General features: G+C 42.6%; 1 protein-coding gene across 8 annotated transcripts in view; it reads left to right on the forward strand.

Annotated features, from left to right (window-relative positions):
• The window catches only part of TUB (TUB bipartite transcription factor), a 92007-nt gene that overhangs the window by 53318 nt on the left and 16582 nt on the right, over positions 1-22107 (forward strand). For 3 of the 8 annotated variants that reach the window (XM_065635946.1, XM_065635951.1, XM_065635953.1), the window contains 9 exons: positions 1590-1757; positions 5320-5391; positions 6288-6409; positions 7249-7440; positions 8000-8112; positions 9212-9326; positions 16180-16278; positions 16665-16836; positions 18856-20977. In XM_065635946.1, coding sequence (XP_065492018.1) covers positions 1590-1757; positions 5320-5391; positions 6288-6409; positions 7249-7440; positions 8000-8112; positions 9212-9326; positions 16180-16278; positions 16665-16836; positions 18856-18989 — 1187 coding nt within the window. In that variant the 3' untranslated portion in view covers positions 18990-20977. Of the gene's footprint in view, positions 1-1589; positions 1758-5319; positions 5392-6287; positions 6410-7248; positions 7441-7999; positions 8113-9211; positions 9327-16179; positions 16279-16664; positions 16837-18855; positions 20978-22107 lie in introns of those variants that run through there. The other 5 variants (XM_065635948.1, XM_065635947.1, XM_065635949.1 and 2 more) reach the window with 3 other exon arrangements.

The following is a 22107-nucleotide window of genomic DNA, read 5'->3' on the forward strand; positions in this document are numbered from 1 at the left end:
TGCATCACACAGAGCTCCTGTCTGATATTCTTATCCTTCCAAGATGAGAGGAACATTTCCATGGACTTTATTTAGTCTTTCAAGGTTGGATGGACATATTATTTGTTGTTAGTTTTACTGTAAGTAAATCAGAATTTACAGAGTTGGTGCAGATATTGCCAGATGAGTAAAGGGTCTATGTGATGCAGATGAGTCAATATTTCCGTCTGATCCTGAACTCGGTGAATTTAATACTTCTGCAGTGCTGGACGGCATCTCGTTAGGTGGCTGCACAGCCAGCGCTGCTCCGGTTGCGGAGGGTTCCGACCGCTCTCCTACCGCAGTGGCAGCTCGTGTGGCACAGCACACTTAAGCATGCTAAATGTATCATCCAGTTGTCTTTTAATGCAAGCTGACAGCTGCTGGCGAAGTGGGTTGAAATAGTGTTCCTGGAGACTTCTGCTACAGATCACAGTCTGAAAAAATCCCAATCCCTACAGCTCCTTCTTAGAGGATTTATTCAGCTCTGTTTGCTGTAAGGAGCACCATATTTTTTTACTGAACTAGCTCATTGTAATGCTTGCTAGTTCTCCACAACGTTACTTGCTTATTAACAAAAATTTCAGAACAGCAACAGTATACAGGTTTATGTTATTTACTATATCTGTACATTGTAATATTACCATTTTTATTGGTGCAAAGATGCATTTTTATATAGCTGATATAGTGATACATACTAGCAGTAAGTCTTAACTAAGAGCTGAAGTACATTTGCAGTCTGATGTTTTAACTTGCTGTCCTGAAGAAAAAAACCATTAAGTTAGCTTGTGATAAGAACACACCACATCCCACCCCATGTTTTCACTTTTCTGTCTTCAGAGGCGGTTTACAGCCATAAGGAGGTAAATAGCTTCTTTCTGGCTGTCACCAGAAGCCACGGAATCATGGCACGGCTGAGGCTGGAAGGCGCCTCTGGGACTGTCCAGTCCCACGTCCCTGCTCAGAGCAGGTGCCCAGGACTGTGCCTGGTCAGGACTTGAGCATCTCGGAGGATGGAGGTTCCAGGGAATATGTATTAACTTCTTCATAGTTTCACTGTGATGTTTTAACTGCCACTAGACGTATTTAGGCTTGTTAACGTGCTGCTCTTCCTCTTGCATACACTGTTACATCTACTTGTGAGTTTTCCAGGTATCTGAAACGTGGAAGCATCAGTTCCTAGTGGCAGTCTTGTGTATTAGGGGATATGGCGTAAGCTGGGACTCAGCCTTAGCTCTTTCTGGACCAGTTATGTGTCCTTATGAAAGCTGCACCTGTTCTTTATTTCTTTTCTGGTTAGTTTTCAGTGTTTCTGGTGCATGGATGGGTGTGCTTTGGGGTGAGGAGGGCAACAGTGAAGACCTGATCTCGCCTTGGACATTCTCTAGGGCAGTACGTGGGGAGTAAGATGTTTGCCTTGGAGGCTGGTTTAGTCTTAAGTCCAGAAATACTATTGAATGTGAACCTCTGATCTCTGCTGCTTAGAAAAGATGCTTTTTGTGAGCGAGCAATTCTCTTTTCAGTAACTTCTTGACACAAAGACAAATAAGGCTTTTGCTGTTGTCTGATAGGGATTGATGGCCCAGCTGCTTTTCAAGATGATGTTCAGAAGATAGGAAGTCAAGTGCAGATTCTCACTGTTGGACAGTCTAGCCATGATGAAGATGATGGAGAGAAAGTGGCCAGTGGCCAACAACAGCAAAGCAAACAAGATCTTAGAACAGCAATGCAGAAAAAAGGTAAGTAGCAAAAGCTGCCTTCCTGTTCTCATTGCTTGCTTTATGTGCCTCGACTCCTTTTCCTATTCTCATTCTCAGCCCTAGCCTAAGCAGAGATTGTTACTCTTCCTTCTCCTCAGAGCCGGTTGGCCTCTATTCTATTATCTTAAAAAAAGAAAAGGAAAAAAAAAAAAAAGATGAAGTTCTCTCTTGTCTCAAGGCACAAGAACCCCCCAGGCTCTCAGGGATGTGGGCTTCCCACCTGCAGTGCAGTGCCGCTGTTAAGGTACCAGGCAGATGCTAATGCTCGCATCCATCTGTTCATATTTTTATATTATACAACTCTGGAAATCACTTACTTGAAGGTTAAAAAAAGAATGTAGAATAGCAACATTCAGACTAGAATATTAATTTTAGTTTTGTTGTCAGTTAAATGTTGTTCATGATTTCATAATGTGTGTTCATGCTTGCAGAGGCAAAAATTACAGCACTGTGTATTCTGCAGCGTTTCCCATGCCTAGTCCTCAAATGTTCTTGAATTTTCTTTCTTCTAGAGGCGTGCATGATGTGGGAGATAGATTGTGTATGTACACATTCATGCATCTGTCTCTTCCTTCCTGCACCGTTACTTCTTTCATTAGACTTTAACCACAGGAAGGAAAAAAATCCTAAAATCCTCACAAAGCTTTTTCTGAAGGCATTTGCTTTGGAGTTGTTCTTCTTCAGTGTAGAGCTTTTGAAGCAAAGATGGCTCAAGCCAAGAGTACTCTGGTGCTTTAAGAATAAACTCCTTGTGTATAAAGAGCAAAATGTAAGTGCAAACTTGACTCATCTAGAATAGACTATTCATACTTAAATGCCCGCCTCTTGTCTGCTGAGCAGTTCTCACTAAGATTCATTTTTTTCTGGGATGTTACTCCGCAGATGTGAGCAACTTCAGCTGAAATGGTCAGATTTTCTCCAAGTGTGGTACTTCCTGGGCATTTCAGTTGGAGGGATGTTGGCATGACTAATAAGTTCTGATCTGTGTGGTGTCTGTGTTGCCTTAGACCAAGGCTCAGAATATGTAATCGTCAGGCACACTACTTACTAAAGCTGATTGACTTAAAGACTGTCAACAGACTTTTCAAATTAGGTCAGAGCACTCAGATTTGTACTCTGGAGGACATTTCTATTTTTGATGTTTTTTTCCAGGTTAAGATATATTTTTATTTTCCCCAGTTTTTTGTTTATTTTTTAATAGAAGCAGGGGGTGCTGGAGTGGTTTTTTGTTTGGTTTGGTTTGGTTTGGTTTCATTTTGCTTTGTTGCTTCATGTTCTTAAATATGTGATATGACTTAATATGTGATATGACTTAAATATGTGATATACGCAGGTCTGAGTATACTCCTGATCAGAACAGACACTGCTAAGAGTGGACCACTAGTATGCTTCAAGTTAGGGGAGATAACTTTTTTAAAATGGGAATGCTGAGGTTTACTCATTTTTATCAACAACAGAGCTATGCTCTGTGAGGCACAAAGAAAAGTATTAAGACAAGACTGCAACTACCAGCATCTTCATTAAATGTTTTTACTATGAGTGTATGGTTTGCCACTTGATACTAGCAGAGGAGGCTTGTTAGAAATTTTTGGGTCTCCCAGTGTTCGTGGAAAACTTCATGTAGAGCTGGGGCTTCTTGTGTGGATTCCCACTGCTGCTTCTCTGCTTGTGGTATGTCCCTCCTGGCATGTCCTCATTGGTCTGAAAAGCATTTAGAATTGCCGTCTCCCATCAGTTCATCTCTTGCGCGGAACAGGAGGAAGAGGAGACGAACACACATAAAAGCTTAGTGGCCCAGTGGGAAGGGCTGAGTCCCATCAGATTTGCACAGCCTGGACTTGTGCCCATTCTGCTCTTTGACACCACCTTTGTGGAGAGAACCTCTTAGAGTACGTGCCGCTGCTTCCCCAGCAAGTCCAGTTCTGCTACAGGACAGGAGGTTATAGGCTACCTGAGTGTGAAAGGAACATTCCCCTTGCAAGAAAACGCCAAATGTTTTATTTGATTTCACCATCTATTGGAAATTGCCATACTAGAATCACTTTCTTCCTGCAGGAAATATTCATCCTCTGTATTTCAGAAGTCTTCTGGAAAATGAGTCACTAGGACAGAGCCAGACTTCCATAAATTTTAACACCAAATAACTAATATTTAGTCTTCACATCTATCAGTTTCCTATATGTCTCTGTAAAGACTTGGAATGAGCAATTTGGCCTTAGTTGTTCTTTGCCACCTGAAATTACAACTGTTTTGAGATCTAGAGAAGGAATAGATTTGATTTCTGGGTTCAAAAACAAAACAGGAGGTCTCAATCATTCTTCCCCACAGGTCAAGTGCAGACTTTTCTAAGGCTAGCACAGAATTTTCACTGCCAAGATACTGGTGGTGAAATAGTGAGTAGAAATAAACTGGTGACATCTGTGCATATGCAAGTATGGCTTTATTGCACAGCTGCCAGCTGAGGAAATGGATCATCTCTGTTGCCCATGCATATTTGACTAGAACGTGGTTGTCCTTATTAAGAAATAATGCTTGTGATTAATGAGTGTGTGTTTAACAATGAGTGAGTTCTACAGGCTTTGAAAATATCTGTTGACCTATGAACTCCGGCCTTGCTTGCACAACCAGATCCTACTGGAAATGTTTGCTGTCGGGCTGTGTGATGTATGTCCAGACAGGGGGAACTGCAGAAGTGCATAACGAGACCATACTCACTCTCACGACTCTGGTGTTGTTTCGTTATCCAGTGTGCTTCCGGTGTCAAAAGCTATTTCAAATGGATATGCATTGAGGTTATTGGAAGCAGCAATAACATAAAAAGTATTTAAATGCCTTTTCAGGTGTCCCTTTTTTATCTTATTGCATTCCAAAATTCGAACTGAAGAAAACCATTACTGATGCTATCTCTAGTGTTTGTATCTCTGTACATTAGTTTGGTTCAGCCTCTGATTGTTGCAGATCCAGCTCATATTTCAAAAGACTAAGCTACATGAAAGTGTCTATGTGTATCCCTGTCCTAGAAGGAGAGTTTAGAGAGCCTGAGAAAGGTGATGAGGACACACTGGGCACAGGGATTTAGGTAGAATTTAGGCCATCTGAATACGAATCTGAATACTTTTTTCAATGTTATTGAACAAGTATTTGTGTAGAATCTGTCTCTATCACCTGTGCTGATCAGTTTTATTTTTGTGTGTGTGTTAGAATTCAAAAGTAGGCAAAAAACTTACCATGCAGGGCACATTGTGTACAGAAGGATTTGTGGCACAATCGTTTATCACTGGTGATGTTTTCTTCAGCTCTGTGATCCAGTGCTTTTTTACTTTATTCAAAGTACTAAAAAAGAAGGTGACAGCAGGCATAAGCAAGTATAAGGTGAATTTGTGCAGAAAGATAAAATGTCCATAATTGAGAATTCTGGCAGCAGCTTTGTGGCCCCATCCAGGAAGCCTTTAGCCCTCTGCGGAGTCCTGTTGGCAAGTTAGGCTTGTTCATTCACTTAAGGGTTTGCAGAATCAAGCCCATGGATTTTTTCCTTTCCCAGATCCCCATGCAAATACATCCTGGTCCTCTTCCACCTCCCAATCCAGTCTTGTCGCCCTGGATCATGTTCCTGGTAAGTACAGAAGGAAAAAGTTAATTATGCCCATGCTGCTTGGCTCTGGCAATCTTTGCATTTCATTTATCCTTCTGCGTTGAACTTACCAATAGTGGAAATTCTGGACCAAGAATTTTCTTTTTTTCTTTTTAGGAAAAAGTGTTGTATAGTTAGCCTCTAACATGTGTAACTCAGAGTTTGAACCCGAGTACAGAGTGGCTTCATCTGCATGATACTCCTTGAAAAACTAGGTCTGGCAAATGTCCCACCTTTGACGCTTTCTGCTGCTGAGTCCTATTTGATGTTCAAAGCTGTGTTTCCCTTTGAAATGTCTGAGGTTTTGAATTCTTGTAAAGTCAAATTTTCAAGTGCTGTAAGGCAGTTCTTTGGCCTGGGCTGATACTGGTTTTCACGTTAAATAAATATGCATGAGAACGTTGCCTTGATGTGGATGTTTCTTCTCAGTCTAAGATCTGCTCTTCATCAGATCGCATAGGAACAGTTAAAAGTGTGCTGTAGAAGGGCTTGTATTTTAATTGTTAAGGTTTGCAAGTGGCCGTGATAGGTTGTCCACTCAGCTCCAGTTTCAGGTTTAAGATTTTGTGTTGTGTTTGAAGTACTCGATTGGATTGAGATCCGAATTCAATTCCTAGCTGGATATTGCTCTTGTATCACTGCGTAACTTGATCCCCTCTTTGGAATGGAAACCACGATTTTTCCTTTCTCATTTGCTGAAATGTTTTGGCTTCTCAGGGCAGGTGCTGTCTCACCCACGTATTTGTACGCTGCCTCGCGCAGTGAACCCCCTCACACACACCCTCTCTCACCTGTGAGCCTAAGGGTGATATTTTACAGCAAGTATGGACAGCTTCAATGCATCGGTAGTTCATGTAAGTGCACTGCTTTCTCCTCAGGCATTTCAAGCAGCATGAATTTTGATGAGGAAGAGGATGAGGAAGATGAGGACAGCTCCAGTTCTTCACAGTTAAACAGTAACACGCGCCCTGGTTCTGCCACGAGCAAGAAATCCAACAAGGTGAGGGGTGAGAGCCGAAGCAGGAGCGGGCGGGACAGGCCTGGCTTTCTTGTTTGTTTTTAATATGCTCTGGAGTATCTCCAAGGTGATTTACTGCAGTAGCTCTCAGGGTTCACAGGAGCAAGCAATGAAAATAATGACTTGGGGAAAAGAATAGCAAATATTTTCTGAACTTGAATGAAGAGAAAGGTAAACAGTAAATATTTACCTTTCTGCCTCTTGCAGGTGCTCAGAAGGATCTTTTGTTTCTACTCCTTTTTTTTCCTGAGCATTTCCCCACCCTGTTCCTTCTGCTGCCATCCAAACATAAAATATGACTTGTGCCTTCTTCAAGTATTCTAAATCACAAGGTCTTGCTAAAGCAGTTGATGGTGCCCCACTCTTTTATATACTGCACTGACCTCTCATCTCTGTTATAGCTCTGTCTGGCTTAATCTGTCTCTCCCCATCCCATTTCTTCGTTTCACTGTCCGTGGGTCTGACTTGTGAAGAGAAGTGTGGTGAGCTGGGCAGGTGTGAGCCGGGTTTGCGGTGCACCGTGGCAGCACTCCGTGCCCGCAGCCCCCTGCTCTGCTTGGCCAGGTGTGCTGAGCATCCGCGGTGCAGAGAGCCGCTCCCTGCGCCTTCGGTAGCCAAGAGCTTGATTAGCAGGATGAGGAGAGATCCTTAGCTTGATAAGCTGCCTTCAAGGCTGCTGAGGAATCAGAACAAGGAAGACAATACATCCCTCGTATGTATTTATTTTTTTTTAAGTGTAGCTTCTATCAAATGTCATTCCTTTGCGCTTACAGCCTTGTAAATCAAAGTCGACGCAAACCGAGTTTTGCTTACTGTTTTAGGAAGCGGCCTCAGCCCCCAGTCCTTCCACAAATGAGCCTCTTATAGATGTCGATGACCTGGAGGAATTCGCCATAAGACCTGCTCCACAAGGTGTCACCGTCAAATGCAGAATCACGAGAGACAAGAAGGGAATGGACCGAGGGATGTACCCTACTTATTACCTCCACTTGGAAAGGGAGCATGGTAAAAAGGTCATAAAATAACTTGAATGGCATACCAGTTGCATCTGAGTATTAAAAAAATATTAAAAGTCTGAAGAAGCCTTACAAAGAGAATATTATATTTTAAATATATTTTCACTTTCACTGAGATCTGCAGTCTTTCAAAAGCAAAACAATGGTGTCATTTCGTTCTACCACCTTTCTTGATATGTCTAATCTTTGGCCTTAAATAATCCATGTGTGGCACCTTTATGTGACAGTCAGCAGTTGGGGGTCTATGCATACTGTGGCTTGAAAAGCATGTATTCTCAATTTTTCTGGAAGAGCCATAGCAACTTAGAATGAAACATTTAACAAAATAGATTGAATTTAATTATTTAAACCATTAAAAAATTGACTGAGTGGTTGAGAAGTTGCTTTCCCTTTCCAGATTTTTATCTGGTTTTGCTAAGCCTCAGGAGACCTTCTGTTACTTCACTAATGATGCTGGAAGACAGAAAAATTACCTATGGTTTCTTTATATCAAAGCAGGGAGTGGTGTGTGCTAACCCCTTTGGCATTTTAGAATATGTTTTTTTGCACTGCTTAGGTGTTTCTATTAGCTGGAAGGAAACGAAAGAAGAGTAAAACCTCTAATTACCTCATCTCCATAGACCCAACTGACCTGTCCCGGGGTGGAGAGAGTTTTATTGGAAAACTGAGGTAAACACTGATACGTCTAAGCATTTTCTTTGTATAATATGAAGTTCATTTTACATTAAGAAGCCTGTAAGCCACTATGACCTCTTAATTAGAGGCTTGATGACTTAATGTGATAATGTAATAAAGTTTACCAGTATCCAACGCATGTTTTCAAAATGTCTCAAGTACTTACAAGATCACATTTTATTGAAAGTCAGCAGGACTGAAGTTGTTAAATGTTCAAAGGCCAGATTCTCAAGGGTGTACGAGCACAACTTACCTTAATGGGATTTTCAGAAGTACATGAGTAGATTGTGTCTAGCCTCGATCGATATAAACACCTTGGAATGGAAGTTCTGTCTGTTAGACAATCTGAAAATCTCTTTGGTTTTGTCCATTTGTTAAGATCCTAATTAGAGTTATTTACAAGCAGTGGTTCTTTCAGAACCATGTGTTTCATTTCTGTCTGTCACCCCAGCATACGTCAGTCTGTTGTTGATATTTACGTGGAGCCTCTCAATGTATATTTAGATCATCTGTGCCTGAGGAAAGGGGCTATACCTCTAATTGCCGTTTGTCTGTGTGGATTTTGGAAACGCATGTGCTATTTATTGCAGTACAAGCGTAGAATGAGGATAATGCGGTTTAAGTATGTTTTAAGTTGTATTTTGTGCTCCTTGGTTTGATTTCCATTTAAACAGGAAAGACTGATCTTACTTAAAACTTCATGAGAATCATTCTCTGTACTATAATAGAATTAGCAGTCAGGTAGGAAAGCAGATAGTTTTTTAGAGAGTAAGCGTATTTTTAAAAGCAAACACACAAAATAAACCCACCTGAGTGTTTCCTTATTGCTTTCTTGAATTTACTACTTTGCAAGACATCATGAGAAATCTCCAGTTTAATAAAAGGCCTTTATTATACTCTGCTGTACTGTACCTTTACATTTTTGTTATGGTCTATAACCCAGGAGTTGCCATTTAGTTGAGATTAGAATTAACAACTATTTATACTTGATATTATTTGTCTTTCCTTTGGGGCTACAACGCAGTAGAGGATAGACGTCTTGGGCAGCATTACTGACAAATGGTGATTGGATTTTTCCTTTTTTTCTTGATAGATCAAATCTTATGGGAACTAAGTTTACAGTTTATGACAATGGAGTAAATCCAATGAAAACAACATCGAGCCTGGAGGCGAGTGTCCTGCGTCAGGAGCTGGCTGCCATTTGTTATGTAAGTGCCGCTCAGGGGCAGAATGCGCACGGAAGGGCAGTGCGGTTTCTGAAATAGCACGCCGAATTTCCTTCTCACTTACTATCATGTAAATCAGCATTCAGACTTTGATGTAATCAAGCAGCCGATCTTCACTAGAGAAAGCAGGAAACTCAGTGTCGAGAAGAGGTGAAAAACGTGTGCAAACCAGGTTGCCCAGTTCTCACTTTTGGTCAGAAGGTGCTGGAGCTTTTACATAACCCTCTGGAAGGGGTAGGATGCTTCACAGCCTGCAGGCACCATCCAAAGGAGCCTCCTGAGCTGGAAAGGGCTGCGCACATGGAATTACTGCACTAAAGTACGATTATTTGTAATTGCATTTTGGAGGAGGCCTCTCTGATCCACAACACAGGTAGCTGGACACCTAGGTCTGCAGCAGTGGCTGAGAGACCGGGATAAAAACTCTGAAATTCCTTCCTACCAGGAAAAAAAACCCAAAAAACAAAAAACCAAAAACCAACCAAACAAAACACAAACAAACAAAAACAAACAAACAAAAACAAAAAAAAAAACCCCAAACCAAAACCAAAAACCAAACCCCAGACAAAATCTAAAATTCAGTTGAATGAGAGAAACCAGCCTCTTATAGGACAGTAAATAGCATTTGTTAGGGGCAATGCAGGACAGGCCGCCCAGAGAGGCTGTAGAGTCTCCTTCCCTGGAGACATTCAAGACCCGCCTGGACACGTTCCGGTGCGATCTGCTCCAGGTGAACCTGCTTTAGCAGGTGGGTTGGACTAGATGATCTCCAGAGGTCCCTTCCCGCCCCAGCCATTCTGTGCGATTGTCATTCTGTGAAGCACAGTTGCTGTTGTTCCCTGAGTACTGGATGATTCACTGTTTTGCTGAGAGTATTCTTTCTGTTCAGAAATCTCTGGGCCCAAGAAACTCTTCCAGTCAAAATTGATATAGACACTGCTACAGACAGTTTTCTTCTGACAAAAATATGCAAGAACCACTTTTCTGAAAAAATCCTGCCCAGCTCTACTCGAGGATGCCCGGAGCTCTGTCAGATCAAGGTCCAACCATCCCAGCATATACACTGTGTAAGCACAGAATGTGTCCCTGGAAAGGTCTAGGAGGTTTCAGCATGGCAAAAAGAAAGCAAAGAGCCATCTTTTCCATGCAAAGTGCTGAAAGCACTGAGAGGTGGCCGTGTTAGCTGCTAATGCGTTCTTTTTCTGCTGCTTAGGATACAGTTTTTCTCTGAATATAGGATAAATAGCATTTTTGTTGGCACGTGCTGTTATTCAGGCACATGGCCTATGGTTGCAGACAGGCACACAGACACACAAGTATCCCTCCAGTTCTGCGGGATTGAAAACTCTGAGATTTTCAGAAAATCTAGCTAGCAGGATTTAACAAGAGAGTCCAGGATTTGATGTCAGTTTAGAGTTTGACTGAAGTTTCAGTAGGAACCTAGGAGAACTTACATGTTTTATTATATAAAGGTAATTTTACTGATTTATAGAGGAGGGCATTCCCTGGAGCCAGGCAACTAGTCTTCTGGTGCAAAGTGGAAATACAAGGAGAAAATTAAAAAACAGTTTAAAAAAAGTTATATGCTAATATACTTCACAGAATCACAGAATGTTAGGGATTGGAAGGGACCTCAAAAGATCATCTAGCCCAATCCCCCTGCCGGAGCAGGAACACCCAGATGAGGTTACACAGAAAGGTGTCCAGGCGGGTTTTGAATGTCTCCAGAGAAGGAGACTCCACAACCTCCCTGGGCAGCCTGTTCCAGTGTTCTGTCACCCTCACTGAGAAGAAGTTTCTTCTCAAATTTAAGTGGAACCTCTTGTGTTCCAGCTTGAACCCATTACCCCTTGTCTTACTGTTGGTTGTCACCGAGAAGAGCCTGGCTCCATCCTCGTGACACTCACCCTTTATATATTTATAAACATTGATGAAGTCACCCCTCAGTCTCCTCCAAGCTAAAGAGACCCAGCTCCCTCAGCCTTTCCTCACAAGGGAGATGCTCCACTCCCTTCATCATCTTTGTAGCTCTGCGCTGGACTCTCTCCAGCAGTTCCCTGTCCTTCTTGAACTGAGGGGCCCAGAACTGGACACAATATTCCAGATGAGGTCTCACCAGGGCAGAGTAGAGGGGAAGGAGAACCTCTCTCGACCTACTAACCACCCCCCTTCTAACACACCCCAGGATGCCATTGGCCTTCCTGACCACAAGGGCACAGTGCTGGCTCATGGTTATCCTGCTGCCCACCAGGGCCCCCAGGTCCCTTTCCCCTACACTGCTCTCTAATAGGTCATTCCCCAACCTATACTGGAACCTGGGGTTGTTCCTGCCCAGATGGAAGACTCTACACTTGCCCTTGTTATATTTCATTAAATTTTTCCCCGCCCAACTCTCCAGCCTGTCCAGGTCTCGCTGGATGGCAGCACAGCCTTCTGGCGTGTCAGCCACTCCTCCCAGCTTGGTGTCATCAGCAAACTTGCTGATAGTACACTCAATTCCCTCATCCAAGTCGTTGATAAATATATTGAATAGTACTGGTCCCAGTACTGACCCTTGAGGGACTCCACTGTTTACAGGCCTCCAACTGGACTCTGCCCCATTGACCACGACTGTCTGGCTTCTTTCCTTCAGCCAGTTCACAGTCCACCTCACTACCTGATCATCCAGGCCACACTTCCTCAGTTTAGCAGCGAGGATGCTGTGGGAGACAGTGTCAAATGCTTTACTGAAGTCAAGGTAGACCACATCCATGGCTTTGCCATCATCTATCCACCTCGTTATGTCCTCATAAAAGGCTATGAGGTTGGTCAAGCACGACTTCCCCTTGGTGAAGCCATGCTGACTGCCCCTAATGACTTTCTTATCCTTGATATGCCTTGAGATGGCACCAAGGATAAGTTGTTCCATCACCTTCCCAGGGATGGAGGTGAGGCTGACCGGTCTATAGTTACCTGGATCCTCCTTCTTGCCCTTTTTGAAGACTGGAGTGCCATTTGCTTTCCTCCAGTCCTCAGGCACCTCTCCTGTCTCCCAAGACTTGGCAAAGATGATGGAGAGTGGTCTAGCCATGTATTTGAAAAAGCTCTTTCTGTTGCCCTTGACCCCTCTCGCCAGGTTTAATTCTAAGGAGGCCTTAGCTTTCCTGGTTGCCTCCCTACATCCTTTTAGGCACTGCTTGTATAAGTCAACAACAACAACATTTGAACCACTAACATTACCAAATAAAAAGCTCAGTTGCATTCAGCAGAGGTGATTGGAAGAGTGAGCGTTGGAAAGAACAGAACCATGGCCACCGTTTGGATAACGTGGCTAAGATAAGCTGCTTTTATATGTCTGTTTTGAGATCAGCAGTTTAAAACTTGTACATTTGTGTAAGATAATGGCTTGTTCCATTGATATTTCGATACTCACGGAGAAAGGCAGCAGGCTTGCAGGTGTGCTATGGCCAGAGGACAAAAGGAAATTGGAATGATATTTCACTACTAGCCAGGTTTGCTCAAGTGACATTTTTGTTCCTGGCTGCAGCAGAACCACAGCAAAGAACGCCAGAAAGAGCACTCTTGAAACACTTTTGTCCCAACGTAACCTTTGAATTCCTGCCTTGAGATTTTTCCTGCAGCAAAAACTATAATAAACGATACTTTGCAAGCAGCACCGTGCCTCTCACTGCCTCTGTACCTGCTCCTACCAACTCACTGAGCGTGACCCGAATCGTCTCGGCAGGTCTAGTTGATACAGGCAGAAGCTGGCGATGCATCTGTTGTTGACTGTGGGATAAAGGTGTTGAGAACTCTCACGTGGAGCTCACCTTAGGGCACGTTTCAAGCAACAAGAACAAAGTTAGTGCAAGGACTGGGTTTTATCAGGCGCCGTTAAGTACTTTTACTCTCCCTGCTGAGGGCAGGCTGGCATATTAACAAACCTGCAGCAGCACCTAATGGCTGATCTCAGAATCGCTTGGCAAAATTTGTCAAGAAGCAGGGAGGTGCAACTGTACCATTTGTACCAGGATTTTCTGTGCTGGATTCCTTTATATCCACAGTACCTCACAATTCAGTTTGCGCCAGATTCTGCAGGCAGGGAGCTCAGCTGATGGTCTCAGTAAAGCAAACTATATGTTTCTGCTCTGGCCTCCATCACTTCCATGGGGCTCTGTGATTTGGGCTTTTGATGGAATGATAGTTTCTACCCAATGTATGAAGGACAAGGCACAGCTGTGTGATTCAAGTCCAGAAAGGGAAGTGGCTGAAAGAAAATTGGGATAATTAAATCCTGAATCTCCCGGGAGTTGCTGGGATGTACACCTTGCTGCTTTTACCATGGCAGCTATTGCCACCATAGTAAAATGCTTACATAATGTTATGAGAGCGTGTAAGATTTTAAAAGCAGGCCTGGGGAGAGGCTCTGTGTTGTTTCAGTCCAGTTTATTGTGCCACACGCTGACAGAACAGCGTGCAGGTTGGGCATAGGCAGAGAGAGCAGCGGCTGAGCAATACTGGCCCTAGTCCTTCGCTGACTTAAGTCATTGCTCTGCCAGCTAATAAACCTTATTTTGAGCCATAAACCAAGTCTGTCAGTGGCATTTCAATGGTGTGAAATCAGAATGTGGCTTATGTTGCCCTAATAATGTCATTTGTCATCTTGAATTTACACATGCAAAGTAGTGTGTGTGGGGGGGAAATAAAAGAGAAGCAGGGAATGAGAACTGTGATAAGGGGAATTCCTTTTATTTGGATGCAGGTAGATTGGAAAGGTCTGCTCTTAATTAAAGCTCCTCTTTTGTCCCTACTGTTTTCTTCATATATTCTGTGTTTGTAGAATTTCAGTTTCGTATGTCGATTTTAGCAAAAGGGTAGCATTTACCAATAAAACATGTGATATAATTGGTGACTGATGTAATGTGCAACTAGAAACCATTCCCTTATCTTTTGGCGGAAGTATTGATTTTAGTGTTTCTGAGTAAATCCAAAGAATATAGTCTTGTTTTTTCAAAGTGATAATACTGTTTGTTGAGAGGGAAGTGATTCAGCACTATTATTTAATTTTACCTGGAACAATGTCTCCAACCAGTCAGCATCTAAATTAATTGTATATAGCAGAAGTGCAGCTTGATGAGAAGAAGAGCTTGTAAGGCATTTCAGAGAAGACCAAAATTGTCAGTAGTTAGTGGAAAATAAGCATAAGCATGAATCTTCTCTTAGAAATTGTCCTCTGCTGTGCTGAGTCTCTCCTGCTTATCCAATCTGCTGGCAGTCATTTTAGTTTGAGTCTCACCATGATGCAAAACCAATTATATGTTTGCAACTGAGCTGATAACATTGGATTACTCTGCCAAAGGCCATGACATTAAGTGATTCAGAAAAGAGGTAGAATCTTCCCATTAATGTATCTAGTTATGAAGATATATGAATATACCTGGATTGCTTCAAGAGCATTCAGTAAAATAACTCAGTGGCTTTTTTTCCTGCGTGCATGAAAATCTTTAACGAGTTATGTAAACTCTCCAGACGGTTTGCTGAAACAACCAAAGTTATTTCAAAAGTCTGACAGACGACAAAACTTCTGCAGGAGTCAATTTTAGGTGATTATTTTCAGATGTTTCCAGTGATTTGTGTGGATATTTGCTTGTAAAAGTAGACATGCTTTAAAAGCTTAATGTTCCTTAAAATCAAGACACTTGTAATAAATATATAAAAGCAGAGGCATCTGAACATGTCACTTCTGAATGTCCCAGTGGTAGAGCTGGGGGTGTCCAGTTCTTGGCGTATTGTGGTACGTCGCTGGGAATAGCGCCAGTGGGAATTTCCTTTGTGAGATTCCTTAGTGTGTGTCCACAGCCCTTCACTTGGGAAAGGTAGAGGAGAAAAAACGTGTGCAACCGAAAAAATAATAATTAAAAAAAAAGCACAAAACATGAGGAGATGGATTTTCACAGGTGTCACTGTTTCGTTTACTGGAGTTAATGCTAAAATAGGCAATCAGGTTTTACTGAGCAAGTTGGAAAATATCGCCCTTTACATTTTCTATTTCTAAAGCAGACGGCAACTTACTGAAATACTTGGTCTCAGTTTCTTCTGTGGCAAAAAGAAAGCCTCAGATAAAAGTAAGACTTTAGGCATTTTTAGATTTTAGTGGTTGTGTTTTGAGAGGACAGTGCAATACTGGAACGCTTTTGTGAAAAGCTGGTCAGAAAGGCATCAATTCATGGTTTATGGAAAAAACTTGTATTTTCCATGGATTTGTTATTTCTTTACTTTCCCTGATTTCATAGCTTGAAAATTTGCATTCATGCTAATGTGTTTGTTTTTTACCATGCTCATCTCTAAACATAACATATCTGAAGACTTTGAAAACCACAGCTCTGCTAACAGATGCTCTTACTGGCAGCTTCTACTTGTTTGCCTTTGTGCTGGCTCTGGAATAAATGGAGTTGGTCCCATATATTTAATTTAGTCTCTCATCAAAATGTGTGCCTGCATTTTATGATTTTTAAATTACATCTACTTTATTTTGGGACCTAGCAGTAGCCAAGCAATCTGGTTAGTTCATATCCTTTTTTAACAAAGGGATTTTTTTTTTTGTTAAATTGTATTAAGGTTCCTGGCAGCCAATGCTAGGAGTGTTTTTGGAAACCTCTCTATTTCCATTTTTCCTGTTGTCAGAGCTTCTAAGACAAAGCTAGAATGTTTGGCGGTGCCAGTGAAGGTAAGAGTTTCAAGATGGTTTTTGAGTTGACTAACAAATAAGTTCCCTGGGCTGCCACTGTGTCTCTCTGTTGCAGAAATTAACTTTAAAAATACAGAACATGATGCACTCTCTTCTAAACATTTTTAGGAAACAAATGTCTTGGGGTTTAAAGGACCTCGTAAAATGAGTGTGATCATACCAGGAATGAATATGGACCATGAAAGAGTTTCCATCAGACCACGAAATGTAAGTCATACGATCAGTCAACAATAACAATTACTTGAATTCTTTTTCAATTAAAGTTGGGTTTTTTGCATTTCTGAAGGTTTAGAGGTTAAAAAACCTCAGTATTTGAACAATTGCAGAACAGTGGGCTGTGTGACTAGTTCTGTGACTCACAAAAGCACTACAAATAATAATGTGTTTTGATAACAAAAGATACAACTAACCTTTTCCAAACTGTGGGAAGGACTCAAATGCACATTTGCATTAAGATACTTGGAGTTCACTGTTTCATTTGATGATGCTGTTTTGAGAGTTGAGGGTGGCAGTTCAGTCTTTGGGCTGGGATTTAAGAACAGGTTGTCTGGTGAGGGTGTTAAACTGACACGCATTACCCGTTGTATGTGCAGGAACATGAGACACTTCTTGCAAGATGGCAGAACAAAAATACAGAGAGTGTCATTGAGCTGCATAACAAAACGCCAGTCTGGAACGATGACACCCAGTCCTACGTTTTAAATTTCCATGGTCGAGTCACACAGGCCTCAGTGAAAAACTTCCAAATTATTCATGATAATGATCGTAAGTACAGCTCTCTGTAATGTGTAGAAACAGGACTGCATGCACAGCCTGGCAGTGATTCTGCCTTTACTGTTGTTACCTGAGTGAGTTTATTTTAGTTATGGGGGTCCAGCTCTTCCTTGTGGCCATGACATTGATGCAGGTTGGGTGTTTAAATGCTCGTGCTTGAGATGCGCGATTCTGCTATGTGCTGTTTTCTCCCTTGGCTGCCCGGTTTGTGAACTGAGCAACAGTTTAGAGTCGTTTCTGCTGTCAGAGCTGCAGGACGTCCAGACAGCAGGACCGTGGGGCGGTACCACTCTGCGCAAGCACTTGTATCACACAACCCTTCCTTGGGTTTTTTGCTCACTCTGGGCCCCATACACTGCCCAGCTGGAGACAATGACAGCCAGACCGGTCTCACTGCGCACCCACCTTAGCATGACTGCTCGTCGTCAAGATGCTGGAGAGCAGCTCTGCAGAGAGGGACCTGGGGGTTTTGGTCAACGGCAAGTTGAACGTGAGCCAACAGTGTGCCATGGCAGCCAAGAGGGGCAACCATGTCCTGGGGTGCACCCAGCACAGCATTGCCAGCCGGGCAGGGGGGTGATTGTCCTGTTCTACTCCGCACTGGTGCGGCCTCACCTGGAGTGCTGTGTGCAGTTCTGGGCAACACAGGATAAAAAAGATATTAAGCTACTGGAGAGTGTCCAGAAGAGGGCTACGAAGTTGGTGAAGGGTTTGGAGAGGAAGCTGTATGAGAAGCGGCTAAAGTCACTTGGTTTGTTCAGCCTGGAGAAGAGGAGACTGAGGGGAGACCTCATTGTGGTCTACAGCTTCCTCACAAGGGGAGGAGGAAGAGCAGGCGCTGATCTCTTTGGTGACCAACGACAAAACCCGAGGGAATGGCAGGAAGATGTGCCAGGGGAGGTTCAGGTTGGACATTATGAAAAGGTTCTTCCCCCAGAGGGTGGTGGAGCACTGGAACAGGCTCCCCAGGGAGGTGTCACAGCCCCAAGCCTGACAGTGTTCAAGAAGAGACTGGACAACACCCTCAGACACATGGTGTGAACTGTGGGGTTGTCCTGTGCAGGGACAGGAGTTGGACTCGATGGTCCTTGTGGGTCCCTTCCAACTCAGGGCATTCTATGATTCTATGATGCCCTACACAACACCCTGAAAATGTCAGGTCTGCCTTTCACACCATCCCTAGGGCCTTACCCATGTGCTGCTTTCTGCCAGCAAAATTGTCTTTGCCTGAACATAGGTGCAGTTGTTGGAGCAGGGATGGGCACCTCACTTCTGGCAGGCGCAGGCACCAGGCGCTGGGGCGCGCAGGGCCACCCCAGTGCCGTGCTGAGGCTGCAGGGAACGTTGGCAACTAGTGACAGTGGCGTCGCCAGTTTCTGAGAGCAACACTGAGTTTGAAACATTGGTGTAAGCATTTGCTGAATTTCACGAGGTGAGACAATTACACCTGCTTCTGCCAATGAGACATTTCAACCTGTGAATTAGGCTGAGATTTCCTCTTGCTGGCAAAGAGTACAAAGGGGGAAAAGGTTGAGGAAGAATTCCTGAATATGATGTAATAGAGCGATATGATTAGGTCTAGATCAGAGCCATGCCTCCTCTTCCTCCATTACCCTTGCTTGTCCACTTGCCTGAAGTTAACTAAGAACAGAATTAATTGGTTCTTGGTACATGTGAAACTTGGCACGAGGTCTGTATAAGAGGAGTGAGCATTCTACACAGAAGCGATTTAATCTCTGTGCTTGTAAAAACCACTTTCGATCTGTGTAATTTTTTAAAGACAGTAACAAGTCCTGCAGTCCTTTATCGCTCAGCAGTTCCTCACTCCAGCTAACCTTGCTTCTCCCTCCGATATCAGCGCACCCACTCGCACGAATAAGTGTTGCAAAGTTCGATGAGTGAGGATGTTTTGTTGAGCTGGGCCAGAGGCTGACGATGAATGCGTACCTGTTTAGTAAGGGCTGCAAACAAAAGTAATGCTTTGTCACCTCTTTATGACCTTTCTTGCAGCTGACTATATCGTGATGCAGTTTGGCCGCGTGGCTGAGGACGTGTTCACCATGGACTACAACTACCCGATGTGCGCGCTACAAGCCTTTGCTATTGCCCTTTCAAGTTTTGACAGCAAGCTGGCTTGTGAGTAAAGGGGCATGGGTGAGCATCTCTCAAAGGAAGCCGTTTGCCATGTGGTTCCCAATTCCTGCTGGTGTCACTTATGGCCCATACTAAAGAGGTCAGGGAAAATGCAGTTGTGGAGGACCACCCTATTGCTGAAGAGAAAGTAAAAGGAATCTTCTTAAAATTCAGGACATTCAGGAAATAATATTTTCCTTTTTTTTTCTGTCATATTTTTCTGGAAGTGGCATCAAGTTTCTGTAAATAGAAGTTCTGTCTCATGTCCTTGATTATGTTATGGAGATGTGCCATGATGTACTGTACCGTGGCTCTAGTAGCACCATTATAACGGTGTCTTTTTTAAATCCAGAAAGGGCGTGCACACTCAAAAAATTTCTTTTTACATTTAAGAATTATTCCGAGGCTGCAATCATACCTCAAGGTTGCATTCCTACATCGACTAATCAGAGCTTCACCTCATCCAGTGTAAAAGAAAGATCATAAAAAAAGATGCACTTTTTTGAATTTGCAAGGATCTTGTGTAGTATAAAGCTGAGTCTGAGGGCTGATAACCTATACTGGACTGAACTTGATGCATTGCTGTTGTGTATGTGGAAGGGCATGATGAATTTTAATTGCAGTAGGAGGAAATGGAGAAGTAGAAAGCACAAAATGTTGCACAAGTCACTTGAATTCTAAGTCATTATGTTTTAACATCTACATGCTTTTTAATTTGTTTCAAATGAAAATGTATTTGGAGCACAGAAAAGGAAAACGTCTAGATGCCAAGAAAGCGTAACTTATGTTGAATTTGGCGTGTCGCGTGTTGGGAATTTATATCCTTGTATTTCTGTGGTAATTCAAACACATATTTTGTATGAAGTGATATAAACAGTTGGATAAAGGCTCTCTGCAGAGAATCCTATTATTTTGAACAGGCTGTGTAAAGCTGAGGAAGGTAAATGGAAATATTTTATTAAATTTGTCTGGCCTTTTGCGATTTTACAATTTGTTGATTGCATTTTTTGAACTTTCAGCAACAACCACTTTTCATATTTATTTCCCATTGTAAGAATGCTTGAAATCGATTGAAACTCTGTATGTTGTTCTCTAATGTAAGCGTGCCAGCTCCTGAGCTAAATCCTTCTAGGCAAATCTAGCGTTTGCTGCATACAAATGAGGCACTGGCAGGACACAGAATAGCTTAAAGTAGTGTGGATTTTTTTTCTTTTTTTTTTTTCTGATTTATCTGGAATATATAAACAAATACCATTTTAAAACACAAGCAAAGAACAAGCCATTCTCTTCTCTTCCAAACATCTCAAAAGCCAAGAGCTGCAACTGAAAGCACACTGTAAAACACCTTTAAAAATAACGAGTCTTTCTGGCATTGTTTTGTACAATGTTATCCTAAACAGCACAGAAAGTAATAGAATTTATATGTAGTTCACCAGAAGGGTATTGAAATGTGAATGAAGAAGTACCTGCATTTATTATAATACTAAATGCATTCAAATCCTCCTTTTTACTCTTTATAGACGGTTGCATTGCACAACTTAAGATTATAAAATGAGACGATGAGATCAGATCTGCTTGTCTCATAGCTGTCAGTCCCTTTTTGACCACAGGGGACAGGCCATAAGGAGAGGTTGTGCCATTTGGACTGTATAATTTCAACTAAAAAGAAATATTCTCTCTTCTTCACATTTGCCTTCCCAGTATACAGACAAGGAAATTGCAGAGAAGAGATGGAAATAAGTGATTGCCAGCATTTTTTTCTAATCTTTTTTAGAATCTATGGAGAAAAGTCTGCTGGCTTTGCACAGTGTTTTGTTGATGGACTCAGCCTGTCAAACGTCATCTTTAAATAACAGGAGGCTGGCGTTTTATCAGATGTTTTTTCAAGAAGCCTTTCCATGCAATGCTATAAAATGGAAAGACACCTTGTGTTTGAGAGAAATGAGCAGTCCGTTCCCTCAATGAATGAAGCAAATGATGAGTTGTGAGCGGCAGTGTGATGCTTCACCTTTGCACGTGGATGCTTTGTTTTCCCCTGTAGCTGGTGTTTTCCCACCACTTCACGTCCCTGTCTGTGATCTCACTTCGAATTTTAACAGAGAGGGCCCTTATGCCTTTGGTTACCTCATGTCAGTCTTTAAAAACTAGTTCCGCTGACAACGAGATTTTTTTTGTTTAGACTACTGTGAAAACAGACAGGAATTTCCACTGCTGGTATTTAAGGGTGATGTGGATTTCAAGAACTCTGCAGGATGGGAATGGTTGAATCCGCATGGCTTTAATCTGATTCTCTGATTCTAATTCTGTGTCTCGCCAGTGGCACATTTTCTTTAAAGCCTGAGAAGGTGGCACCAGACATAGTTTTCTGCCTCTATCTGTGCGCAACCCTGTGTCGAAGGAACTAAGCGTCTTATGGCGCAAATACACAATCTGTTGTCTTTAGTCGTGAAGCTGGCTTAGGAAGGGTTATTTTTAACGTGGATCATAACAATGGTCTGACTCGCATCACGGCCCCACGGGGAATTGGCACCAAGAGGAAGCTCGTGTGCAGTGAACTCCTGCACAAGGGCAAGAATGAGGGGCTGGGGAAGGCAGAGAGCTCAGCTTCTTGGGACGGTTTTGCTGCCAGCACATTGTGTAACTTCACTCTCACTGCGTGTTCTTCCCAGGCCAGGTATTTTTTTAACCTGTAAGCGTGCCAAGAGGAAAGTGGTGACTCAAATCCCCAACATCTTAACAGGACTCACACAGGGACATCAGCCAACAAGCTGCTGAGGAACAAGTTCCCCGCTGTAAACTGAGGTCACTAGAGGGGGATGTTAACCTGGGACTAAGAGGCATGAGGAGCTCGCGTTAAATCTGGCTCAGTTACAACAAGATTTGGGCCTCGTGACCTTTACCAAAACCCTAATTCCTCACTGTTGTTGAGCAAGGAACTGGGTTCTTCTGATTCACGTGGCCATCGTCATCTGCTCCAAAAGCAGTTTCTTTTAATTTAGCATCTCTATAATTTCTGATGGACACTTTCTGGTGAAGGGCACTACTGTGTATCAATGCAAGGTGATATCACAAGTTTTCCAGCACACTTCCACATTTTGTTTTCCTAACTTGGTAAAGTTGCAGCAGGTT

The sequence above is a fragment of the Caloenas nicobarica genome, chromosome 5 (genome assembly GCF_036013445.1).
Source record: "Caloenas nicobarica isolate bCalNic1 chromosome 5, bCalNic1.hap1, whole genome shotgun sequence".
In the NCBI taxonomy this organism is placed as follows: Eukaryota; Metazoa; Chordata; class Aves; order Columbiformes; family Columbidae; genus Caloenas; species Caloenas nicobarica.